This window comes from Electrophorus electricus, chromosome 3, assembly GCF_013358815.1.
Source record: "Electrophorus electricus isolate fEleEle1 chromosome 3, fEleEle1.pri, whole genome shotgun sequence".
NCBI lineage: Eukaryota > Metazoa > Chordata > Actinopteri > Gymnotiformes > Gymnotidae > Electrophorus > Electrophorus electricus.
This window is the reverse complement of record NC_049537.1, coordinates 30,969,346-30,991,434: the sequence shown is the minus strand read 5'-3', so window position 1 is coordinate 30,991,434 and position 22,089 is coordinate 30,969,346. Positions and strand designations below refer to the sequence as shown.

Here is a 22,089-nt window from a genome sequence, read left to right as displayed (position 1 = left end):
TAACCTTTTGTCATAACTCTCACCATGTTTCTAACCACTAATTTCACCATATGTCTGTTTATACATTTACATATAAAAGCTCATTTTCCTCACTCTCTGGTAAATGTTGAAGGAACAGTCTATGGTCTCCCCATTAAGAAACCTTTAAGTGATCAAATACAGCATGGACCAGGTAAACTGTAGTCCTGAATTTGGGTAACCTCAGGCAATAATATAGATGATTTATCAGTGGAAGGTCTGTTTGCTTAAAAGCCCTCTTGTATATTCACAGGTAGTTAACACTAATAAGCCTTCTTGCTGTATTCATTGGGGATACTCAGCTTTGCTAATTATTTCCCAGGAGCGCTGAGGTCAGATGGCAGATCACACTGTTAGGCAATTAAAAAAAGATAAGACACAGAGCTTATTTCCACAGTAATGAGAACCACTGATCCACGTGATTTATCAGCTGTAATTTTCAAATGATATGACATCTATGTGAATGCAATGCTCTAGCAATAGAATACACTGAACTGGAAGGGTTTAAGGTGCTATGTACCAAAACGAGCAAGGACGCTTTACCCTGGCTAGACAGAGGATATTTGGACTCTTTTGTCAATATTATCTAATAAACTAATAAATGATCAACTAATCATTATTTTCAGACAGAACGAAGACTCACCATGTAAAAATGAAAGCAATCACATTTCTTGTAGTTTATTTTTACAGTGTTTAGCAACACTTATTCAAACAATACAAGAATGAATAGGTTACATTCATTCATTCATTCATTCATTCATTCGATTATGCACTTTGGGAGTTCAAACCCATGACCTTGGTGTTCCAATCAACTTGTTCTATAAGAACACACTGAACTTAACAGGATCTCATAATATGAAAAACCCATATATATGTTTATGAAGCTGATTTTAAAGTATTTTTGTGCCCTCTAGGTGATTCTGCATGTTTTGTACTCCACAAAAGTTGAAAGTGTATTTCACATATAGTGTAAAGTGTAAAAATAAAACACTAAGAGGGCAAAAGTGGTATTAAATGATCAGAGATGTATTTACTTTAGTAAAAAACATGCATGTTAAAATATAACTATCCCGTCACATATGATGTACCTTCTCTGTCACATGGTTCTACTTTTTCAACTCTAACTAGAAATTACACAAATCAAATTCTTCTCCTAAAATTTAAATCTCTGCACTGTCTGGCTCTGCTGTATCTCAATGAACTTATAGAGTCAAACAACTCGGCAAGTATGCACTCTGCTCACAAAGGCTGGCCTGCTGTCTGTCTGCTCCGTGTCATAAAAGAACCATAGCAGGAGACTGGGCTCTCTCTCCCAAGACATGCCCCCTGCCTCAGGACAGGACTCAGAAACAATCAAACTCAAAACATTCCTGTTTACACTATCTTATGGTTAATTTATTATAACATGCATTGTGTTTGTTGTTTACACACTGTCTGGTAGTTTTCATAACAATAATTCTATATTATATGCGCTCATGCTTGCAACAACTTTCCGACATGTTCAGTCAGCCATCATTCACACATTCTAATGTCCACCCTGTCCTCTGTGATTTTTCTGTTTTCTTTCTCACTCACTAAATTGATAGGACTCAGCCACACTCATATAATCCAGACTTGAAAGCTTAGTTACCTTCACAAATATCTGCTTTATATCTTATGGCAGAAACTATTTCTATAATTTAATCAGGAACTTCTAACTGTAGATGAAGAACAGCGTTCATCACAAATACATGTTTAACAGATGTTTAAAGTGCTGCTACAAACTATCCTAACTATATATTTATTTACATTTATGACATTTTCAGACATGCTTATCCAGAGAAACAAGAACATCAACATGCCATTTTAATATGAAAGATTAAAACATTGCTTTAATATAAAAGATCAACATGTCAATTTAATATGAAGGATCTGGATAAGCGTGTCTGCCAAAAGCTGTAAATGTAAATGTAAGATAAAATCGTTAAACACTTACCTCCAGTTATCCCAGCGTGGCACCTCTGTCCGGATTTCAGGGAATACTGTTGTTCTTGTTGTCAATTTCTTCACAGGTTAATCCACGTTTTCGACTCAATATTTCGATTTCAAGGATCGTCCTCCTAATTAAATCTCAGGTTGAACACATGGAAGGGGCGCTGGGCTATCTGTTATCTGTCTTACCTCTCTGACGGCTCAGTTTAACACACTGAAGCGACCACGTGTCTGTTAAAGCTATAACGAGCACTCGTTAACAGCAATTCATAAACAAATTTCATCAAGTGGTCTCAGTGTAAAACAAATGTGTCGAGTGAAGTTAGTTTTCCCAGGACACGGATATGAAATATATTCAGATACAAGGGCCATGTTATCTTTAAGTAATCCCAGTACTTCTCTGCATCTGTTAACATGGTTTGGTGCAGATTAGCAAATAAATGTACAGACTGCAAAAATGTCCACATATCAGAAGTTGGATTACAGAAAGATTATTATTGGCGGTCACTGTTTTCAGATGAGTTGTTAAAGTGTTTTGTAGTAGCGCAAAGAAAGGTTCAAATAATACAACTCATTGGAATTGACCGTTGTTACCTTATCTGAGATATCTGTATGGATGAAATCTTTAGTCATGAAGAGGAATGGATATTAAAAAAAATAACATGAAGATAATTTGTGTTAGGTCTTTTCTTGGCCATACTGCAGATAACACCAAATGATAAAATGTCCATTCCTTTGAGAGGTGGTTAGGGAGAGTGAAAGATAAAGCTTAAACATTATTTGAACATAAATTCATGATTTGAGGATGACCATTTAACACGGGAACACCCCAGTGGTAACTGACATTTGTGCCATGATTTATGACACATGCATTGCACATTATTTTGAATGTTGCATGGAGTGTATTTCTTACATACTGCACACTGGTTTGGTATTTTTGTTGTTCTTGTTGTTGAAGAAATATTGACATTCACGTGACATTTACAGCTTTGCTCATCAGCTGGCCAGCAATCTCTCTGTCAGCAACGATGCATTTACAACTGCAGTACTACCTTGAAACATGGTCTTTCACCATGACACTTTAGCTAACACAGCTAAAATAATGAAAGTACAGAATTTTATTAAGTTTAAGTTTAAGTTTGGTTTATTATAGAAGAGCAATATCATAGGAGAGCAAAGTACTTAAAAAAATCAGAAGTGTGTTGTACTGCACATTCAATATCGACTGGGCAATGCATTTTTTATATTTACAAAGGGGTGAGCAAGTTCATGTATGCTGACTTTGACCTATCTAGACACTTTTCTTCATGTTTCACACATAAATGGAGTTATGGAACAAATAAAGGTTTCTGAAGAAATACAGAGACTAGAGGGTGATAGAGTAACTGCATATGCCATACAATAAGTTACAGACTATAATTCTATAATACCCAACGAAGTGCCAGTGAGGGCAGGTATAAGTCAGGTGAGACTGAGTCCACATGCCATTCCCACTTTCAAATGAAAAGTCCCACTTTTTTCCCATCATTTCACTTGTATTAACATATACTACTCAATGTCTCAAAATGACATGACACTAATAAACATACTGAGGCTTTAATATGAACAATAGTTCTCTCTTTTTCCATGTAGCGATCTACAGAATAGACTACTTATCCCCTGACATAGCCAAAGAGATTACTCTACACTATCATGCACATTACATTCTAGCTGATAAGTTGATTAATAAGGTGTGCTTGGAGTAACCGTGCTTCTGATTGTATATGGACACAAGAACCTCACTGTTCTTATTGTATATGGACACAAGAACCTCACTGTTCTTATTGCATATGGACACAAGAACCTCACTGTTCTTATTGCATATGGACACAAGAACCTCACTGTTCTTATTGTATATGGACACTGAAACCTCACTATTCTTATTGCATAGGGACAATGGAACCTCACTATTCTGTGATGTTTCTCAGTTGGGCTGCAACTTAAAAGCTATTCCACTGATCAAGTCAAAAATGCACCCCTCTTAGAGGGGGATTTTTGAAGTCCATTAACATCTGTGATATGCCCCACATACCCACAAGACTCTTCAAAATATTTGTTTTTGTACATTAATTTTTACAGTTATCAAGAGACCCTCATTTGGTGCATTGCTCTCTGAAAAAGCAAATGTGATGACATGACGCCCTAAATGATATAAGTCTGTACCAAAAGTAAAGATTTAGTACTCATAATGTTTAGAATGATAGCCACACTCTTTTTATGACTGGCATCATTTGCATCTACAAAATACTCCTAGTATATAAACTGGATTATCCATTTTAATGACAAATTGCTGTATAAAACCCAGTAATAACCATACCATTTAAAATGTTATTAATTTTTATAACTTTGTATAATTGCCATCTTTTAACAGTTCACCAGGGATAGTAATAGATTATGGCTACATTTTCACTGCAAAGCACATACTAGAACAATGCAGGTACATCCGATAACCTGAAACCAGAGCAGAGGATGGTACAGGGTTTTACTTTACTCCACCTATCAGCTAGCAGGCTGTGAGAGTAGGTAGAATGGTTTTAACGTTATACTCTTTCAGCAAGAGGGTTCATCTCATTGCAACGTCACATGAGTAGTGTGTGTGCGAAAATCAGTCTGGGAGAAAAAAATAATAAGATTATAATATGCATACATCACATGCTGGCCATCTGCCATACAATTTACTCATGAGAATAACTACATACCCCATGGTGCATTTCTTCTTTGTACAGAATAACTGAGAGATCAAAAGACATCTCACAAAAACTCACATGAACATTTCACTGCTTTGACTTCAGATAATCCAAACAAGAGATTTATGTTAGCTCATACCAGAGCCTGTTCATTACATTAGAAGTAATTAAAATGCCTCCATTTCTGGTTTTGTTTAGCAGTCATGTGAATACTGCATGATGTAGTCACAGGTCTCTGCTGACTGACAGAGGAATTTGTGTTGGATCTTTGAACAGAGCTATCTGTTCATTCGGTATTACTTACTGGGCTCTATTTCCAAGCAAGTGCCTTTAAAAAGGCCATGTGTGAACGCTCCCTTGAATAGCTTTAATACTACTGCAAAGCAATGAAATTAGAAGCAAGGTGAAAGCCAATCTTGAAAACTACAGGGTGACTGACGTTCCAGGAGGGCAGGCTAAGTGAGGAAGGTTCTGAGCCAGAAAATTAGGCCAGTAGAAATGGTAAAGGTTCTGACACAGGGGCGTGGTCATAGAAAGCAACGCAGGCCAATGTGACATGAGAAGCCCACCTTTGTTTTCACAAATCTTTTCCTTTCTAATCAGATGGAAAACAAAGCCAGCAGTAGCACCTGTTGCTTCTAATACAACCCTGGCAAAAAAAAGAGATGGAATCAGCACATCTAGAGAAAGTTCACCCAGCTAAATTACTATGTAGAAAATAATCAGATACGACAAACCAACTTTTGTTTAATAACCGAACATTCTGGTTGCGTGAAACATGCCTCAAAGATAATTAAAATTATTTTAATTAATGACATTTTTCCAGATTAATAGAGGAAACAAATATGGAATCACTCAATGTTGAGGAATGTGTGATTCAACGCTGAATACCACTTTAATTCAATCATCCACATTCCATTCTCGTTAGCCCACTTTAACCTTGTTTATATTGGTTTTCTGTATGTAAATCCCATTTCATTCAGCCAGTAACTTACAGTTCTGTCACAAGCATGGACGCCCATTTCCACCCATTTGTTTGGCTGTTTATCTTCCATTTTAAAGGCGTATAGCTTTGAGTTGTCTATCCTGATGCTTTGATATCTTTCTTGGGCTACGTTTTCCTTTTATAATCTTCCCGTTGTTTCAGTTGACAACTCTCATACTGGGGCCATGTTTCCTTTCAATCAGCCAAGCCCAACCGCTTGTTAAGGTCTGTAAGCAATGCATTTCAACTGCAGACTAATTTGCCTTTTTAGACTTGTGCCGAAATGCAAATTACAAGTTGAGGCCGTAATTTTCTCCTCTACTTGATTGTGGAGAAAAAGAAATTCCATTAATTAACAATTTATTGTTTGATGGTACGTTTCACAAAGCCAAATTGTTCAGCTATGCAGATTCCATCATCTGTACAGGAGTTGTATATTGTAAATACTGTGAACCTGGAATGTCTTGCGGTGCCATTTTATAATCAATCAATTTTATAATCAATCAATCATGGCTTGGAGGCAAATATCCCTTTGCAACACAAGCAAGCCTGAGGCACTGCACTGTGAAGTAGGGTGTTACTGGAGAGCGTGAATGAGTGCTTATGACAGGGAACTAAAGAAGCAGGGGGAGGTGGCTTAGTGTGGCTACTCACTTCTCTTTGATGAAACCTACATCCAAGTCTAAATCACAATATGTACAGACCCTAGAGTGTGCGGGGGGTTTGGTTTGTGTGTTTTTATGAATCATAAGAGAGTCAACATGGTACACAACAGCTTTTACATGATTGTACAGAACAATATTACCATTAATGAAAAACATGGATCTCTCCACCTTTGGCTAATAGAAAACTCCTGAGCAAACATATCCCATGTATTTAAAACACAATCTTATCTCGGATCCCACCCCGGTGTTATATATTTGACTTTGGCATTACAAAGTCCAGGATATATTAGTAGCTATGAAAAAAAAAAAAAAACTATCAGGCAAGGGAAATATCTGTAAATAAAGGTGATATTTATTCAGTTTGAAAAACAATCTAAATTCATGCAATTCAGTTCAAAATCATGTAAACAAGATCACTTGGAGAGATGCTTAATGTATACACGACAGCTTCCCATATCCTTTCAAAACAAAAAAGGAATGTGTTCAGGTCATTTATAGACTAGATAAAACTGAACAGAATATGTAAAATGGAAAGGACACAATTACCAGAATATTCATTTCACCTGGATTGGACATAGATTAGACACATTTGCTTTGTTTATTGCTGTAGGGACTAAGACGTCATCTTGCTCAGTTGGCAAGATCACCTGTACACAATAACGCACACGTTTGTAGACGTTCATTCACACACGCACAGATGCTCATGCACTTTCATAGAAGCAGGCACACAGTCACATGGTCCCTGATACAGAATGCATACACACCTCTATCTTTTGCAGCAGCACAAAAAACTGTGGTGGAAGTGCACTTCCAGTGCACCCAAATGAAAAATGATCACTAAAAAAAAAAAAAATTGAGTGTCATTACATGAACAATGTCTTCCTACCAAGTGTGTGGTGGTGGTGGCTGCTAAAGCATCCACAGTGCATGGGATTTAGAAATGTCAAACTGAGTTAAAAGAAGGAAAGACATTATTTAGATGGAGAGATTGTGCAAGCAAGCAAAAGCACTCAATAGTAATTTACTGTGGTCTGCAGCAGGCACAGGTGGAACTGGAGTAGAGTGGAACTTCATGAGGTAATAAAAGCAGTGTTTGGAGCACTGCAGGATGGTTGCCATGGCACTAGTTCACACAGCAACCACGAGTCTTTCAGGAATGTCTGACCACTCAAAACTGGTTCTAAATGTAGAAATCACACTGAACTGGACCATTATGGGGCAAAGCAAGCTTGTCTGATCTGCTATACAGAGGACCCAAAGCCATGTGCAGGTTCTCAGAGGAATAGCATAGGCTTGGCCATAATCAGAGCATTAAGTGGGGAGGTTCACATGAATCATCATGAGGGAATTAAAAGAAAAGGTCCACCAATAAACCACCGGTGCGTTTATATGTCAGATGAGCTACTGTTTACAGAACTATGCTTTTTGAGGATGGAGTTTCTTCCAAATGTAATAAAGATACATAATCAATATAGAAATTTTCATTTCCTGCAATTACTAGACCATAAAATAAATATTTTATATATATATATATATATATATATATTATATATATATATATATATATATATATATATATATATATATAAATTCTAAGCATATAAATGAGAGCTCCCAGTATTAACGCTTGTAAAACAGGCACAATAGTGTCTCCCTGGATAGGAATGTTAAAGAACAACGAAAGGCCCGAATCTCCCTTTTCACATAGCAACAGAATACATTACAACTGTAGCAACAGAATACACTACAACTATAGCGACAGAAGTACATCATATCCCACGTTCATCTAAAGAGGCTAATGCGGATAGATTATTGCTGTAATCATATCTTAAAAAACTACCCCATGTCATAAAAATAAGAAAAACAAAATAATTCTGTCCATCACTTTATACAGCTTCAGTAGTATTAAATCACAAATTCTTGCACAATTCTAGATTAATGTGAAGACCACATATCCAGCACAGTAGTACACATTAAGGCCTCAATCATTGTTGGCAAACAGACAGAGGGAGAGAGAGAGAGAACATACATCTGTCTTAATTAAACCTTTCTTTACCTTAAAAACCTCATTATGTGCAAATGTAAATATTACAATTTGTGGGATTGGTCAGTGACAACAAGGAGAATAGGAATGTCTGCCTCGGGCAGGGACAGGAGGGCGGAGTGGTCCACCAGCGACTCTACGATGATGAGGGGTTTCTCAGTGACATCAGCCGACCTCACGTTGATTGTACCAGTTTTTTGCATTTTTCTATCTCCAGCTGCAAAATGGGGAAGGAAATAACTTGTTTTTAAAACTGTAAGGTTGAGTGCACAAAAAAACAACCAAGACCACAAACACACACTCATCTGTGGCGATTTCTGTTTACATTATCAACTGTCTATTCCTCACTATCAAAGCTCCAAGTAAACCTCAAACGCTGTTCCAGGCACTGCTGCTCTACACTAGTAGCAGCCTTAGTAGAACAGGATTCTGAATCTGTTATTTACCTACAAAGAAAATACAAGTAAACCATTCACATCCTTTAAATTATGGTCCTTTAGGTCAGTGACTGCCTGTTCTTTCATTTAGAGTCCGTTTTTTTTTTCAAAATCACTCTCGATAATGATATAAACAATGATATTAATAATGACATAAATAATGATATTAACAATGGGCTTTCTTTGTTTAGCCACTTAGCCTGGAAGGTTGCATTCTCTTTGTGATTGTGTGATCCCATGCTGAGCCCTGCGTGATGAGTCAGAGCTTAAGGACAAGGGCTGATTCACCTGTAGTGCCACGCGCTTGGCCCGCTCCTCCTCTAGTTCATTCCGAATCTCAGAAAGCTCTCTCCTGCAGTGAGCACAAGCTCAGGTTACATCCTTCATACACACAGCCTTAAGGCCCTTCTAATGGCCAACACCAAAGTGGATTGAAATAATAATATAAATAATCTAGGTATAATCATGTGTGTATAATTATAAAATAAAGTAAAATAAAAATCATCCTGTTTATGTAGGCTTCTTTATATATTCTTGGTTACTATTGGAAGCATTTCTGTCAGTGAGTGATACTAATTCAAACTGCTCATTAGTTTGGCTGCAGGGACTCACTGCTGTGTATGTGCCTACATGCCCCTTCCTGTGATATTTAGAAGGGTTCTATAATACAAGTCTATTAGCAAAATGACAGGAGATCTGACCAATGAAACTGGATTTTCACTAAAGGGATGGGCCTATATTAGCCTGGCCCTGCTCTGCATCGTGAAGAAGAGGCAAAGATTTATTAGTAAAACGTCACTATGTACATGCTACCTTAGCCAGCTAACTTCGACTGGTGGCTACAAGACGGACAGACATTGTAAAGATCTTTTCAGCTACTCTTCAGTAAAAAATGTACAATAAATTTAGCAAGGTTGGCTGACTCCATCTATCAAAACTGGAGGCAACTACAGCTCCGCCTTACGCCTGCTGTGTCTTCAGTAACTCTACGGAGAGCACCAGGTCCTTCATCTGCGTCCTGAGCTCCTCCAGGTCGACTCCTCTCTCCTCCTCCACCTCTGCCTCCGCCTTTGCCTTGGGCTCAGGGGTGGGGCTGGAAGTGGGATTATGAGCGGGGTCGGGGGCAGCTTTATATGCAGTAGCTGAAGGTAGTACTGAGGGAGATGCCTGTTCAGATGCGGAGAGACACACAGAGTTCATGAGGCTTCATGAGACGAGTTAGATACAAACGCCCTAACATGCCATTTGAATTAAATATGCTTAGTTATGTCTTATTAAAAGATGAACTTGGGTGACCTTACTATGAAGCAGGAAATGAGGGATGCTCCAATGGTTCACCCATAAAGGCTTTGCTGCTTCATTTACAGAGATTATTTCACTTCACTGAATGTTTGATTAGCAACTCCATTTGATTACTGACTGACACTGCAATGAGACCATATTCATTATAGGAAAACAGATGTGTGAGTGCATAAGGTCAGAGTTGCTCTGAAGAACAAATTAAGTTCATTCTTGAGGTGGATATCCCTCCAAAGGTAGCAAAATTAGTGCCTAAAGTATGTCTCTGATGAAGCAGTTTAACCATGTGATGCTAAAGGTGACTTTAAAACAATGACAGTTAGCACTGTCATTAAAGTGATGCTAATTTCTTCATGTTTAGCGCAGTTAAAATTGATTGGCATAAACTTTACCGTTAATCTCTGTTGCTTTTGTTGTTTTAAAACCATATAAGCAGAAGAATATCCCTTTATAAACCTATTTCTAGTTAGTCTTCCTTTCTTATCTTGATATACAAGATGTTGAGATGTTCACATTTTAACATGCTCACACTGTCAAAAGAGCATTTTGAGTATTATTTCAGGCAACATCCAGTTTCACAAGCTCCTCTGAGGTCTAGCTGTCTTATGTCTGAAACTGATGAAATATCATGCAGTGTCTGAGCCTGCCCTCGGCAAGTATAACATGAAGGATGGCAAAGTTTAATGTCGAGTCCTGAGGGGCTTGTGCTTCATCTGAGTCAGCAGAAACCAATAACAGGATGCACAAGAAAGTATAAAAAGAAAGGATTTCAGAAAAGATGACATCAGATCAAGATGATGACATTAGAAAGAGACCACTATCCCCCCTTGGCCCGTCTAAATCAAAGCTTTGTGATGTAGAAATGTTTGTACACGGTAACTCCATGGCAGAAAGTCAAAGTTATAGAAGTGGAATATGTTTAACTAAAGGGCTCAACGGTAGTATGCAGATCAGCCTACCCTCCAGGTTTCGGAGGATTTTGGTTTGGCCATTTCCTCCTCTTCTGTTTTCACAGCTTTCTCAGTGCCTTCCTTGTTCGGCTTTATGAGAGAGAGAGAGAGAGAGAGAGAGAGAGAGAGAGAGAGAGAGAGAGAGAGAGAGAGAGAGAGAGAGAGAGAAAAAAAACCAGACTGCATTTACAGAGCGTGGAAACGGCTAGCTCACCTGTGGGTGGCGAGGCAGTAGCCACAACACCTCCAGATATTCTCACTTCGTTTGATCTGCCTGGAGGTTCTTTCCCAGGCTCGGCTGCCTGTCAGTGCAACAGCACTTAATCCGAGACATTACACACAGATGCTTTATCCTGATGGTTATGTAACGTGTGAACCTTCTAAAGTGGGTACACAAACTGCACAACTAGACGAGTTCGTCTTCTGGGGATGGTAAATATGGCTACAATAGATTATCACAATATCAAAAATAGAGTTTAATAAATATAGTTTATATTTAATAGAACATACTTCACTGATCTTATGGTATGCCATTTTAATTAAGTGGAAAAAAAAAGGCAAATCTGACCCATGTTATAATGAGGCACGCATCAGGCTCACTTGCTTTGACAAATGCCTTATTTGTCACATTTGTTTGTATTAATGTAACAACAACAACTAATTATCTGTCCTTCATTTGAACCACCTTTGCAAACATGACCTTGACTGCTGTAAGCGCTAGGATTAAGATGTGGCACACATTTGTCGTCTTGTGCGTCACTGCTAGCAGCGGAAATGAGAAGCGATAGCGCTGCTCGATGCAAGCATGGAGATCGTGTTTACAGGCTGGCAATGTTGGCCAAGAATTGCCAGTGAATTCAGGCTACTGTTCTTATGGACTTAACATTTTCAGCCATGTACTGGCATCACTCGTTTGACCCAATATCTCCTAAGGGCTGAGGGCACTTAGCTGGAACACGCTTCAGCCTTCACTCACCGACTGGCCTGGGCTGAAATGGGCTGGTAGACGTCGCCCAGGCATCTTTGGTCTGCTTGCAGTTGGGTGAGACAGTTTCTCCGAGGTAGAGGAGACATCATCGAAACTCAAGAGATCTAGTAAAGCAGCAAGACAGGTAGATCATTCCGTTTCTCACGGACAACTATACCTGTATGAAGATGTGGATTATGCATGGAGTCAAACGTGCAGAACAATCTTCTCTTCCTCCTCCCATGTGTACTTTTAGGCCAATCAAACATCAGCAGGCAAAGTCAACACACAAAGTCAAACACAATGTACAGGTGGAAGACATGTTAGTGGTGAGTCTAATAGAATAGGAATGGCCAGTTTTGGCTTGTTGAAAACGTGGCAACCCTATGTATAAAACGAAAGGAATACACCAGTTTCACACCAATCTTGACTTTTCTTCTGCTTGTGCCTAACAAACACATGTGTGCCTGCAACAGCTCTAGTATACAGGCACATTCAGAATCTTAAACCTGAACTATATTTGATAATGCACCATTACAATCAAATAAGAACCAGTAGATTAGATGTGCTTATTGACTATGGACAGCATATGTTACATGTATACAGCTGTAAACACACCAGACTGGACTTTGCTATTAAAGAGAACTACTGTAGAGAAAGATTCTTCAAGGGGGAGCCAATTGCTGATGCTTTTGATTTGTTTGGACATGAGACATATAGGCCACAAGTAATGTGGCATGATGTAACCTGACATTTAGGTGCTGAGACATGGCTTTTTTTTTTCTTAATTTGGAACTCCAAGTGTGAAGAATAAAAGCTTTGCTCCTGAAGATGCCCCCTACAGTACAGAATTACAGCATGTGACGTGATAAGCTGGTGACCTGAAACATTTCCATGAAAACACTTAGCAGCTTTCAGCTTGGTCTTAATGCCCAAACGACGCCTGGACCACAAAGCAATTCTGATTTGCGTCTTCTTACTGGAGCCGAGCATCCAGCCTTCTCCTGGTCTCCACCACTCTACTACACCCCCCACCCCCTTGCCAGTGGTCATCACTGACGTAAATTAGGAGCTACACTGGACTGATGGTGGAAAACACAAGGTCTTGTCTGACACTGCATAGATCACTGCTCATATGTAGCTCAAACAAGCCAGTTGCGAAGAAAAGCAAGTGTGGGTGGTTTGATGGATTCTTCATGTACACAACAGTGACATACCTGTGTCTGCATTCTTCTCACCCCAGTCCCCTGACAGCGTTTTTGGTTTGCTGGGTAATGGTGGTTCCAATTCCGACTTTGGTCGAATCTGAAGAACCTCTCCATTGTGCCTGCTGAGACAGATGACAGACACATGCTGAAAGATGGTCACTGATCACCTGACTTCATATATTCTTGAGTGCGCCTGGCAACCCCACTTATTTTCGTCTGCTTTGATTGCCTTTGGCCTGCTGCACACTAACCAAATCACCTCCTGGCAGTCCTGGCAGGTCAAACTGTTTAACGAAGCAGAAAAAGATCCATCCTTCAGCGACGTTCCGTGTCACTTACTTCACTGCCGGTGCAGGAGTCAGCGGCTTTTCGGGCCGCTTCACGGTGACTGGGCGGGGCAGCCCTCGGCCCGGTGGCGGGATAGGCTTTTTTGGGGGCACGATGGGGGCAGCAGCCTTGGCAGGCTTCTCGGGTACAGCCCTGTCCACTGTAAAGAAGAAACACCATTAACATGAAAGTGGATCATTCATCATTAACAAAAGTTTGTCATTTTATTAATTGCACTTATTATTTAGTCTAAGTAAACCGGTCATCCTCAATATTACATTTGAACTGATGAAGGAGAAATATATTTACTCTTTAAATTTATTTGTATGCCAACTTTCAAAGTGCAAAGCAGAATTATATAACAGGAATAAAAAGACACAATGAAAGTAATGCTGGTAATACAGACAAATAATTAATAAAAGTAACAACAACAACAACTATAATTGTAATGCAGAAGCAGCAGCACATTAAAACCTGGTGCAGTATACCTGCAGGGTTTTATTCGGTGTATAGTTGAACCAGTGATATTCACTGACAGGAGAACTTTCACACATACACACTCACACAAGCATGCACGTACACACTCGCATCCCAGACTCGGGTAGTGAGAACTTTAACAGAGTGCCTGTGCCAGAAGCCTCCTTTCCTCTGTACGTGACTCAGTTATTTCAGAAGCCAACAAATGCTCATGTTGTAAAAATAAATAAATAAATAAAAAATGCCAAGGACTATGCTGAATTAGTCTGGATTTCTCAGGGAGTTGAGAGAAACCCGTCAACATTTTAAACAACAAAAAAAAACCCCTCTTCAGTCATCACAAACAATACAGTGAACAGTCCTTTTAAGGTAAAGTTCACTGGCAGGAAACCTTTAACAAAACCGCTACTGCAGAAAGTGAGTTCTAAAACACTCAGACTGCCACCGTTTTATCGCATGTCATCCTGTACTGAAGCGAGAGATGGGACGATGCTGTGGATGTGCTCAGGGACGTCTCGCCCCCTCACACAGCACAACTGCGCCACGCCAGCAGCTAGGCAACGGCACAGGAGCCTCTCGAGCAGGGCAGGATGGGGCAGGAATGGGCAGGACAGGGTAGCGCAGATTTATTTGTATTGCATCATTTATACACAGTGGCAATTCAAAGTGCTTCACATCAGATAGAGATGTACAATAAAGTTTAGTACATCTCAAGATCTGTCACCTCTGGAAGGTCTTTGCCAAAAAATACAAATAAAACATTATTAAGATAATTTGCATTTGTAAAGTTAAAATTAACTAAAAGTTAATTTAAAGATACTCAAATAAATTAGATTTAAATAATTCTAATTTAGATAATAAATTTAATTAAAATAACAAATTAAGAATCAATAAATGATCATATCCTTTATATTTTCTATTAAAGTTCACAAAATCATATAAAGATAAAATTAAGAATAATGGATGCCATGGGATCTGAGGGTAGGCTTTTATCCCCAACTGAGCACATCAGAGACCCGGAAGGCTGTGGTCCAGGGAAAAAGTTAAGGATGGAGAACCACCTTCAGATATCTCTAGCGTTCTCAGTGACCAATGGAAAGCCAGAAGTAGTTGTAAACAGTGCGGCTTTTTCAGCAGCGCTTCAGCCTTTGCTGTTATGTTTGAATATACTCCTGTTATGTTGTTGGAATGACCTTAGAAACGGGCTGTGTGCTTGCTGGCTCTAACATATGTCCAACTGAACAGTGTTCAAGTGTTCGTCATCTCAACTGTGATAATTGTCTAAATAAAAGATTTCCCTTGAGTAAGGGAGTTTTTCTTCATTTTCAAGCCTCAACACACTGAGCACGTAGTATAATCTCCAAGTCTACCCAAGGCTTTGTGTACTGGGGTGTCATCTTTGTGCAGATGATGACTATTAATCAGTCCATATTTATTCAGGGGAAATAAGAACTCTGTCTACCCCACTTCCCCCACTGACAGGGAAAAAATATCCAAAATACCAAAACTTGGTAGCTTTGGTTCGATTAAAATGTACCCTTGTGCAATTTCTCTGTTAGTGCGCTTCCTTCAAGTAAGAAGTTCCTTTCAATCTCTGGTGCGCACCAAATAAGCAAACTGAGACCGCCTGAGCAGGTGTCTCAGTTCATGTCTAAAATAATTCTGGTGCGAGTCATGCCAAGTATGAACACAATACAAACCAAAGGCATCTAAAAAAACCAAACACAGGATGTGATGTCACAAGATCCAACATTAAACACACCGCAAAAGAACAGAGTGCATTAAAAACAAAAACAAAACTGAAAAAAAGCTTTGCATTATAGTTTGGCAGAGGCATCGGAAATGGACATCGTCTTCTAGTTGCAGCGCATCTTCTTTGGTACGTGCAGCGGAGGAAGTTACAGCACTGGTTTGATTCTTTTATCACCTGTACTGTGTTTCCAGATGGTAAATATACCACCAAGTGTAACCCCGATAAGTGTATTAAGACCACAGACTGTACCATACATGTGCCATGTTTTTGTTTTGTTTTGTTTTGTTTTTTTTAAACTTATTTTTGGTTCCATTGTAAATTTGAGAGTGTGAAAGCTAACAAAACCAGGACTACATTCTAACAATGTATCATTTTCTTCTTTGATCCAGACCAAGGGAGCCGAAGTACAAGTATGAACACACCCTTAATGACTATCTATACACATATCGCAGCAGCTGCCTCTGCAGAACTGAGCTTCTTTTTCTGTGATATCAAGCATCTTGCATGACAAAAAACAGCTTCATTCATGTAGCATTAACACACATGCTCGAGATAAAGCTCTAATAGCACAGTTTCAATTCCACTCAAATTATAATTCTTATACCGCGACCACACACAAACTCACTTTGGATCTTTAGAACGGCAGAAGCACCAACGCCCACTGCATCTACTGTTGCACATATGCAATGCCAATATCCAAATCATCCTAGTAAATGGTGCCAGTGACAATATATCGGCACAATATGCCTCTGAAATGTTGAGAAACTTTACACTCAAATACTACACTCAAGATATAGCATACCTTCTGTCCTGGTAAAGGAGCTAACAATAACATCTCCAATGAGGTAGTAATAGAGCCCAAAATGAGAAAAGGTAAACACTGTATAGTTTGATGATCCACTGGGGTTATATGGTGGTTATGCAGCAGTCAGAGAGGATGCTATAGCAGGCAGGGGCCCAGAGACTCGAGAAGGCCAACGTCTCAGGAGCCCACCTGTCTTACCTTTATCTTCGGGCCGTGTCTGTGTGGGTTTCTTGTCACTGCTTGGGACTTCTGGCTTGGAGACTGAAAAGCGAAACATTGTGCGTTAGCTGGCCTCCCCTCCCTCTCGCTCTTGAATGCAGTGCCACAGAGACCGTGTACGTGCACAACAAACAACAGAACAAAGAACACACAAAGACGCAACTCAGGAAAGGTGCAGGCACACACAGTCAGCTTCCTGTGTGGGCAGAACAGACGGCTCCAGAAATCTAGTCAATTCTCTGCAAGCTTACAGAGGAGCTGAGACCACGACAGAGCGCGTGACAACGCAGCGACAACAACGGCAGCTAAACCACAGCATGCCCTGAAGACTGCAGGGCAGGACTGGGGAAACCACCACCTCCAGCTTGAGAAGAGAAGTCATTCTGCTCACAGCTGTCAAGCACTGGAACAGGTACAAACTGGTTCAAGAAGAAACGATGATAAGCCTCAAGTGTTACAGGAAATTAAAGAAAACCCAAAGGCAGACAGTCAGGCTGACTATGTCGAACAGAGCATTTTTATTAGGACATGGTGCACAAATTTGTCTAGAAAAACCTCAGGGGGAACTCATCAACGAACCAGAAACGAGCATTGCCATTAGTGAAAGATGGCGTAGTCCTGAGAGACTAGAGATCACACCGCCTGTCAACTAGCAATTATTCAGCCTTGGCCACAGTCTTGGATGAAGGACTCCTTCAAACAAGCTTTTAAACAGTTGTCCTTGCACACTAAATGACATGAAACACACTCAGAAAAGAAAGGCTGCTAGGATTTTCAGTAGGTCCTAGCAGACATGATGAAACACTGCCTGTCTGCTAGGTGCGTTTGATAATAAAATGCTGATTTCTCCACTGCATTCCTCTCCACCGTATGACAGAATGTTACCAGGAAACTGCTGCCTGAATCGATAAATAAACTCAGCATAGAGAACATCCTCTTCTGGTCAAGGTTCCCTGGCCCCGTCTAGCAGATTCCCTTTTAGCCGGAGGTGAAGTGGCAGCTGAAGGAGTTTGGATAGGCCAAGCGCCCAAGCACTGCCTCCAGTGAAGCCTTCAACGAGAGTCTCTAATGCTCAACAGCTACAGCTACACCAGTGCAGCTGTAGGAATGAGGGCTTTAAAAAGGAAAACTGTAAAGAGGTTCTATGAACTTTCATTTAGCAAGGCTAAATGCAGCTTTAATGCAGCTTCAAATGTGGGTGTGTGTGGATGAGAGAAAGAAACATGCAGAGTTCCATCATACCTGTGGATTTGGATGGTGGAGCTGGCTTCTTTGGTTTCTGTAGAAAACAGAAAAAAAAATGTTAAAAATTATATATATATATATATATATATATATATATATATATATATATATATATATATATATATATATATATATATATATATATATATATATATATATAATACATATATAAAACCCATTTAACTAAGCAGAGGTCATTTAATTAAACAGAGTTCATCCTGTATATACCATGTGCTATTTTTTTTAACATTTGTGCCAAGGATTTCAAAAATACTTCAAGTGAATACTTGAGTAAACCTTAATAACTACTTATAGACAACTATTGGAAATACTAGCCAAAATCACCAAGAGCTCACCAAACCAAAGCATTAAACCCTGAAATCAACTGTGCACTTGATGGTTCTTGCAGAGTGTGAGGAGTGTGTGAGCTGTGTGTTAGGTTTGTGTGAGGTGATCGTGAGGTGCATACTGAACACATTGTGGGAGCGATTAAAAGGCCCTTAGAGACCAAGCCCAAAAATAAATTACATTATAACTATTATTATTATTATTATATTATTATTATTAAACTTCATTTATTTAGCACCTCTCTCATCCCCAAAGACCAACATCCCTCATGTTTATGGCCAACGGAACTATATCTTTTACGGCCGTGTGCTGAATCTTAACTCTAACTCATGGCTGTGTGCTGATGTGCGGTGGTGACGTTGGCCTTCATCCTGAGCTTTGCTCTGAACTGCAGTGGCCCTTATTTCCTGACACAATGCAGGAAGCTTTTAATGAAAATGACCTACAGTTCAATTTAATAAAAAATCCACTTAAATAACAGAAACATGGTTGAACATTAAAGGGGAACCTGGATATGGAGCAACATAACAGCAATACAAAGATCCAGGAAAACCCAACAATGCACAGATGAAAGTGTGGACAAGACATCGATCCTGGTAAAAAGGAAGAACAAGGACAGCAAACGAACATTGACCAAATCGACACAAATTAGTTTGTTCAAACTGAGATGCATTAAGAGTATAAATGGTGAGAATAAAGCAGTCGGGGGGGGGGGGGGGGGGGTTTCGTACTGGGCCTACGCATTGTGCAGCAGGCCCTCCTGACGTCACACACAAGATCGTTAAGGTCAGACCTGAGTGGGAGCTTTCTGACAACAGGCAACAGGCCAAAGAATAGAAACCAGCTTCTTCATCCTCTAAAGAAAACAGAACGTGGGACAACAAGTAGATTTCTACACCGTCTCTCCACTGCCTGATTGTTGAGCATCGGATCTTGCACAGTTCTGCTCTTCCCCAGGACTCTTTAAACAAGCTACTCCTGAGATTCGAAAAGCACTTTGTCTACGTGAAGCATCTCAAGACTCTCCCTGAAATCAAGTGCAGCTACTTTGCTACTATCCAGTTTAGAGAACACTATATTTAATTTGAATAAGCATTATAAGCACCTAGGTTAATACAGAACACCATTAGAGGTAGATGAAATCCTGTACAGCACTCTCATGTCCTAGGAGGCAGATATTATACAGAATACACCAGAAGATCTACCTATAGCACTGGGGAGGCAAACCAGCTTTTCCTTCTCAGCATCAGTGAAATGGGTGGAATTAGTTGGGTTGTTAAGTGGATAACGTCATAACATCCACACTAAACATACTTTATTTTTGTTTATGTTATCAAAAGGGCTGATTCACATGTAAACATTCTATAAATTCCAGTAGAATGCACTTCCTACAAAGCAAATCTGTTGCTATGTCATGTAGTATTCCACACAGCGACAGATGTCACTTTTAGTTCTGCACCAATGACAGGAGTATACACCTATCCAGGATTCTGAATGTGAGCCATTAGGCCGTTCACAATCACAATCAAAGCAAAGTCACGTGGCCAGTTCACTGAAGACTTGGCAAAAACAGGGTCACATGCCCATTCCATGATTCACTGGTGTTTGGCATTGGAGCAGCTGCCCACACTGGTGTCCCTGCGTGAGCTCACTGACTGAATAAAATCACTCCAATGCGGTCAGCTTTGTAGATCTGAAGATCACATGATAAATGGGCAACTATCAAGAAAGTTATTACACGGGCTTCACAGTAAACAAGGTATTAGAGGAAGCTTATGAAAGGCGAAGGAAAACAAATTAACAAACATTTTGTTTACTTCATAAGGTATCAAAAAAATGCACACGAAAATGTTCCTTATGTCTTCTGGATCTTGTTTGGAAGACTGCTTAATGAAGCCTAAAGTGCCTACACAACATGAAATAAATACTGTAAAACTGCAGGTTAAATGGCAAGGGCAGATTTGAAAAGAATAAATAAATACAAAATAAATATATATTATTCTAGTACTAACGTTACATAAGTTCCAATGTTAACATACATTTACATAGCACCATGAAAACACAGGCAGGCAGTGAACAGTTGAAAGGATTAGATAACAGACACTAATAACATGGATAGGCTAATGAGCTGTGTAGTGTTGTCTGCTGTGCACCTGGGAGCACACATGACATGACGCAGCACTGATCAGCTGTGCTTTACCTCTTTGTCCGTCTCTGAGATCAGCACCACGAAGTTGTCAGGGAACACTCCCTCCTTCCCGCCCACTTCTCCTCTCCACCAGCCCGGCTCCCCCGTGTCCTGAGGTAGTCACATATCACGAGGTCAGGGAGTGGCGCGTCACTTTAATGTTGACCGACATCATTCTCAATAATAAAAATTAGAAGACAGATCAGATCTGTCTGAGATTATACCACTGAGGCGATTAGCACAATCTACTGATGGTGCCTGCATTTAAGAGGAATTACCACTGTTGTGCTGATATTGACCGCTAGGTGGCAGTAGAGCTTAAATAATTAGACTGCAATTTTCATCTTCCACTTTCTCCCCCTATAAGCCATTTTTTAAATACCATGTCCCAGACCACCACCACCCCCACCCCTTTGCACCAGTCGGACTGTCTCCTGTCAGCCAGCCTGGGACACCACCGACGCTTCCTGCTGGCACTACAAATCTGACGGAGCCCAAAGCCACGGATGCTTCATGCTGGCAGGAAACTAGACACTACAAAGGCTGCCATCTTCCTCCCAGCCCACATCCACTGTTCACTGCCTGAGAGGGTGAAGAGGTCCCCCCCTCTGCGGGAAGCCCTGCGTTTATACAAAACACCGCCACAGCGGCTGCAGGAACTTGGCCAGACAGCTGGATCAGGTGACGCTGAGCCGTAACACCAGCCGACTGCTTTACATGGGGAAGAGGAGCACCTTAGCAACACCTCAACTCCTTAGCAATACCTTAGTGGGTGCTGCCCTGAAAAATCCCAGAACAACAACAGGATTCCATGTGTACATTCCACATTGCCTGGTGCAGACGCACACCTTAAATAGACTAAATCGAGCAATTAGACCAAATCAAACATCCAAGCAAACATCAGGGTCTTAGCTCACCATCGCAACAGTACCCACAGGGCAAGCACGTGTTGTGAAGATGGGGGACTTCCCATTTGACATGGGAGCACAATAAACCCAACCACCACTTTAATGCTACTCAGATTCTCAGGGCTCAGTCCACAATCATTCACCCACCTTACTCAATACCTGGATGATGTCGCCGTCCTTAATGTCCAGCTCATCCAGATTTGTAGCCTCGTAAGTGAAGGTTGCCCTGCAATATTCTTTTACTGTGCACAGCACAAAAGAACAAATTACAGCATCGCTGTTACTAACCACGACAAGTCTAAGCGTTAGTACAACTAAATAATCATGACTGTCAACTCAGAGTGCATTTGTCACTGAAGTGATCATATCCCAACTATTACAACATCCCAGTTAATTATTTCCACTTAATACATAAAACAGAAAAATGGTTGTTTATTCAATTTCACAAGTCCAATTCTTGGGTGAAAAAGCAAATATGACTTATTTATGAGCTTTAAAACTTTGAGTTTTAGGAGAGCCATTGTGTTGGGTTCACTGGCAAGCCACTCT

The 22,089-nt window shown here is 40.0% G+C and overlaps 1 protein-coding gene across 4 annotated transcripts in view; it reads right to left on the bottom strand.

Annotated features, from left to right (window-relative positions):
* Positions 1-7,960: 7,960 nt before the first annotated feature.
* Positions 7,961-22,089, bottom strand: part of cd2ap (CD2-associated protein) — a 30,326-nt gene continuing 16,197 nt past the window's right edge. For 2 of the 4 annotated variants that reach the window (XM_027028215.2, XM_027028217.2), the window contains exons 8-18: positions 21,688-21,782; positions 20,645-20,743; positions 18,094-18,130; positions 16,831-16,893; positions 13,610-13,757; positions 13,280-13,392; positions 12,072-12,187; positions 11,105-11,185; positions 9,811-10,013; positions 9,135-9,198; positions 7,961-8,626 (exon numbers count right to left, since the gene is read on the bottom strand). In XM_027028215.2, the coding sequence (XP_026884016.2) occupies positions 8,585-8,626; positions 9,135-9,198; positions 9,811-10,013; positions 11,105-11,185; positions 12,072-12,187; positions 13,280-13,392; positions 13,610-13,757; positions 16,831-16,893; positions 18,094-18,130; positions 20,645-20,743; positions 21,688-21,782 (1,061 nt within the window). In that variant the 3' untranslated portion in view covers positions 7,961-8,584. The remainder of the gene's footprint in view (positions 8,627-9,134; positions 9,199-9,810; positions 10,014-11,104; positions 11,186-12,071; positions 12,188-13,279; positions 13,393-13,609; positions 13,758-16,830; positions 16,894-18,093; positions 18,131-20,644; positions 20,744-21,687; positions 21,783-22,089) is intronic. The other 2 variants (XM_027028216.2, XM_027028218.2) reach the window with 1 other exon arrangement.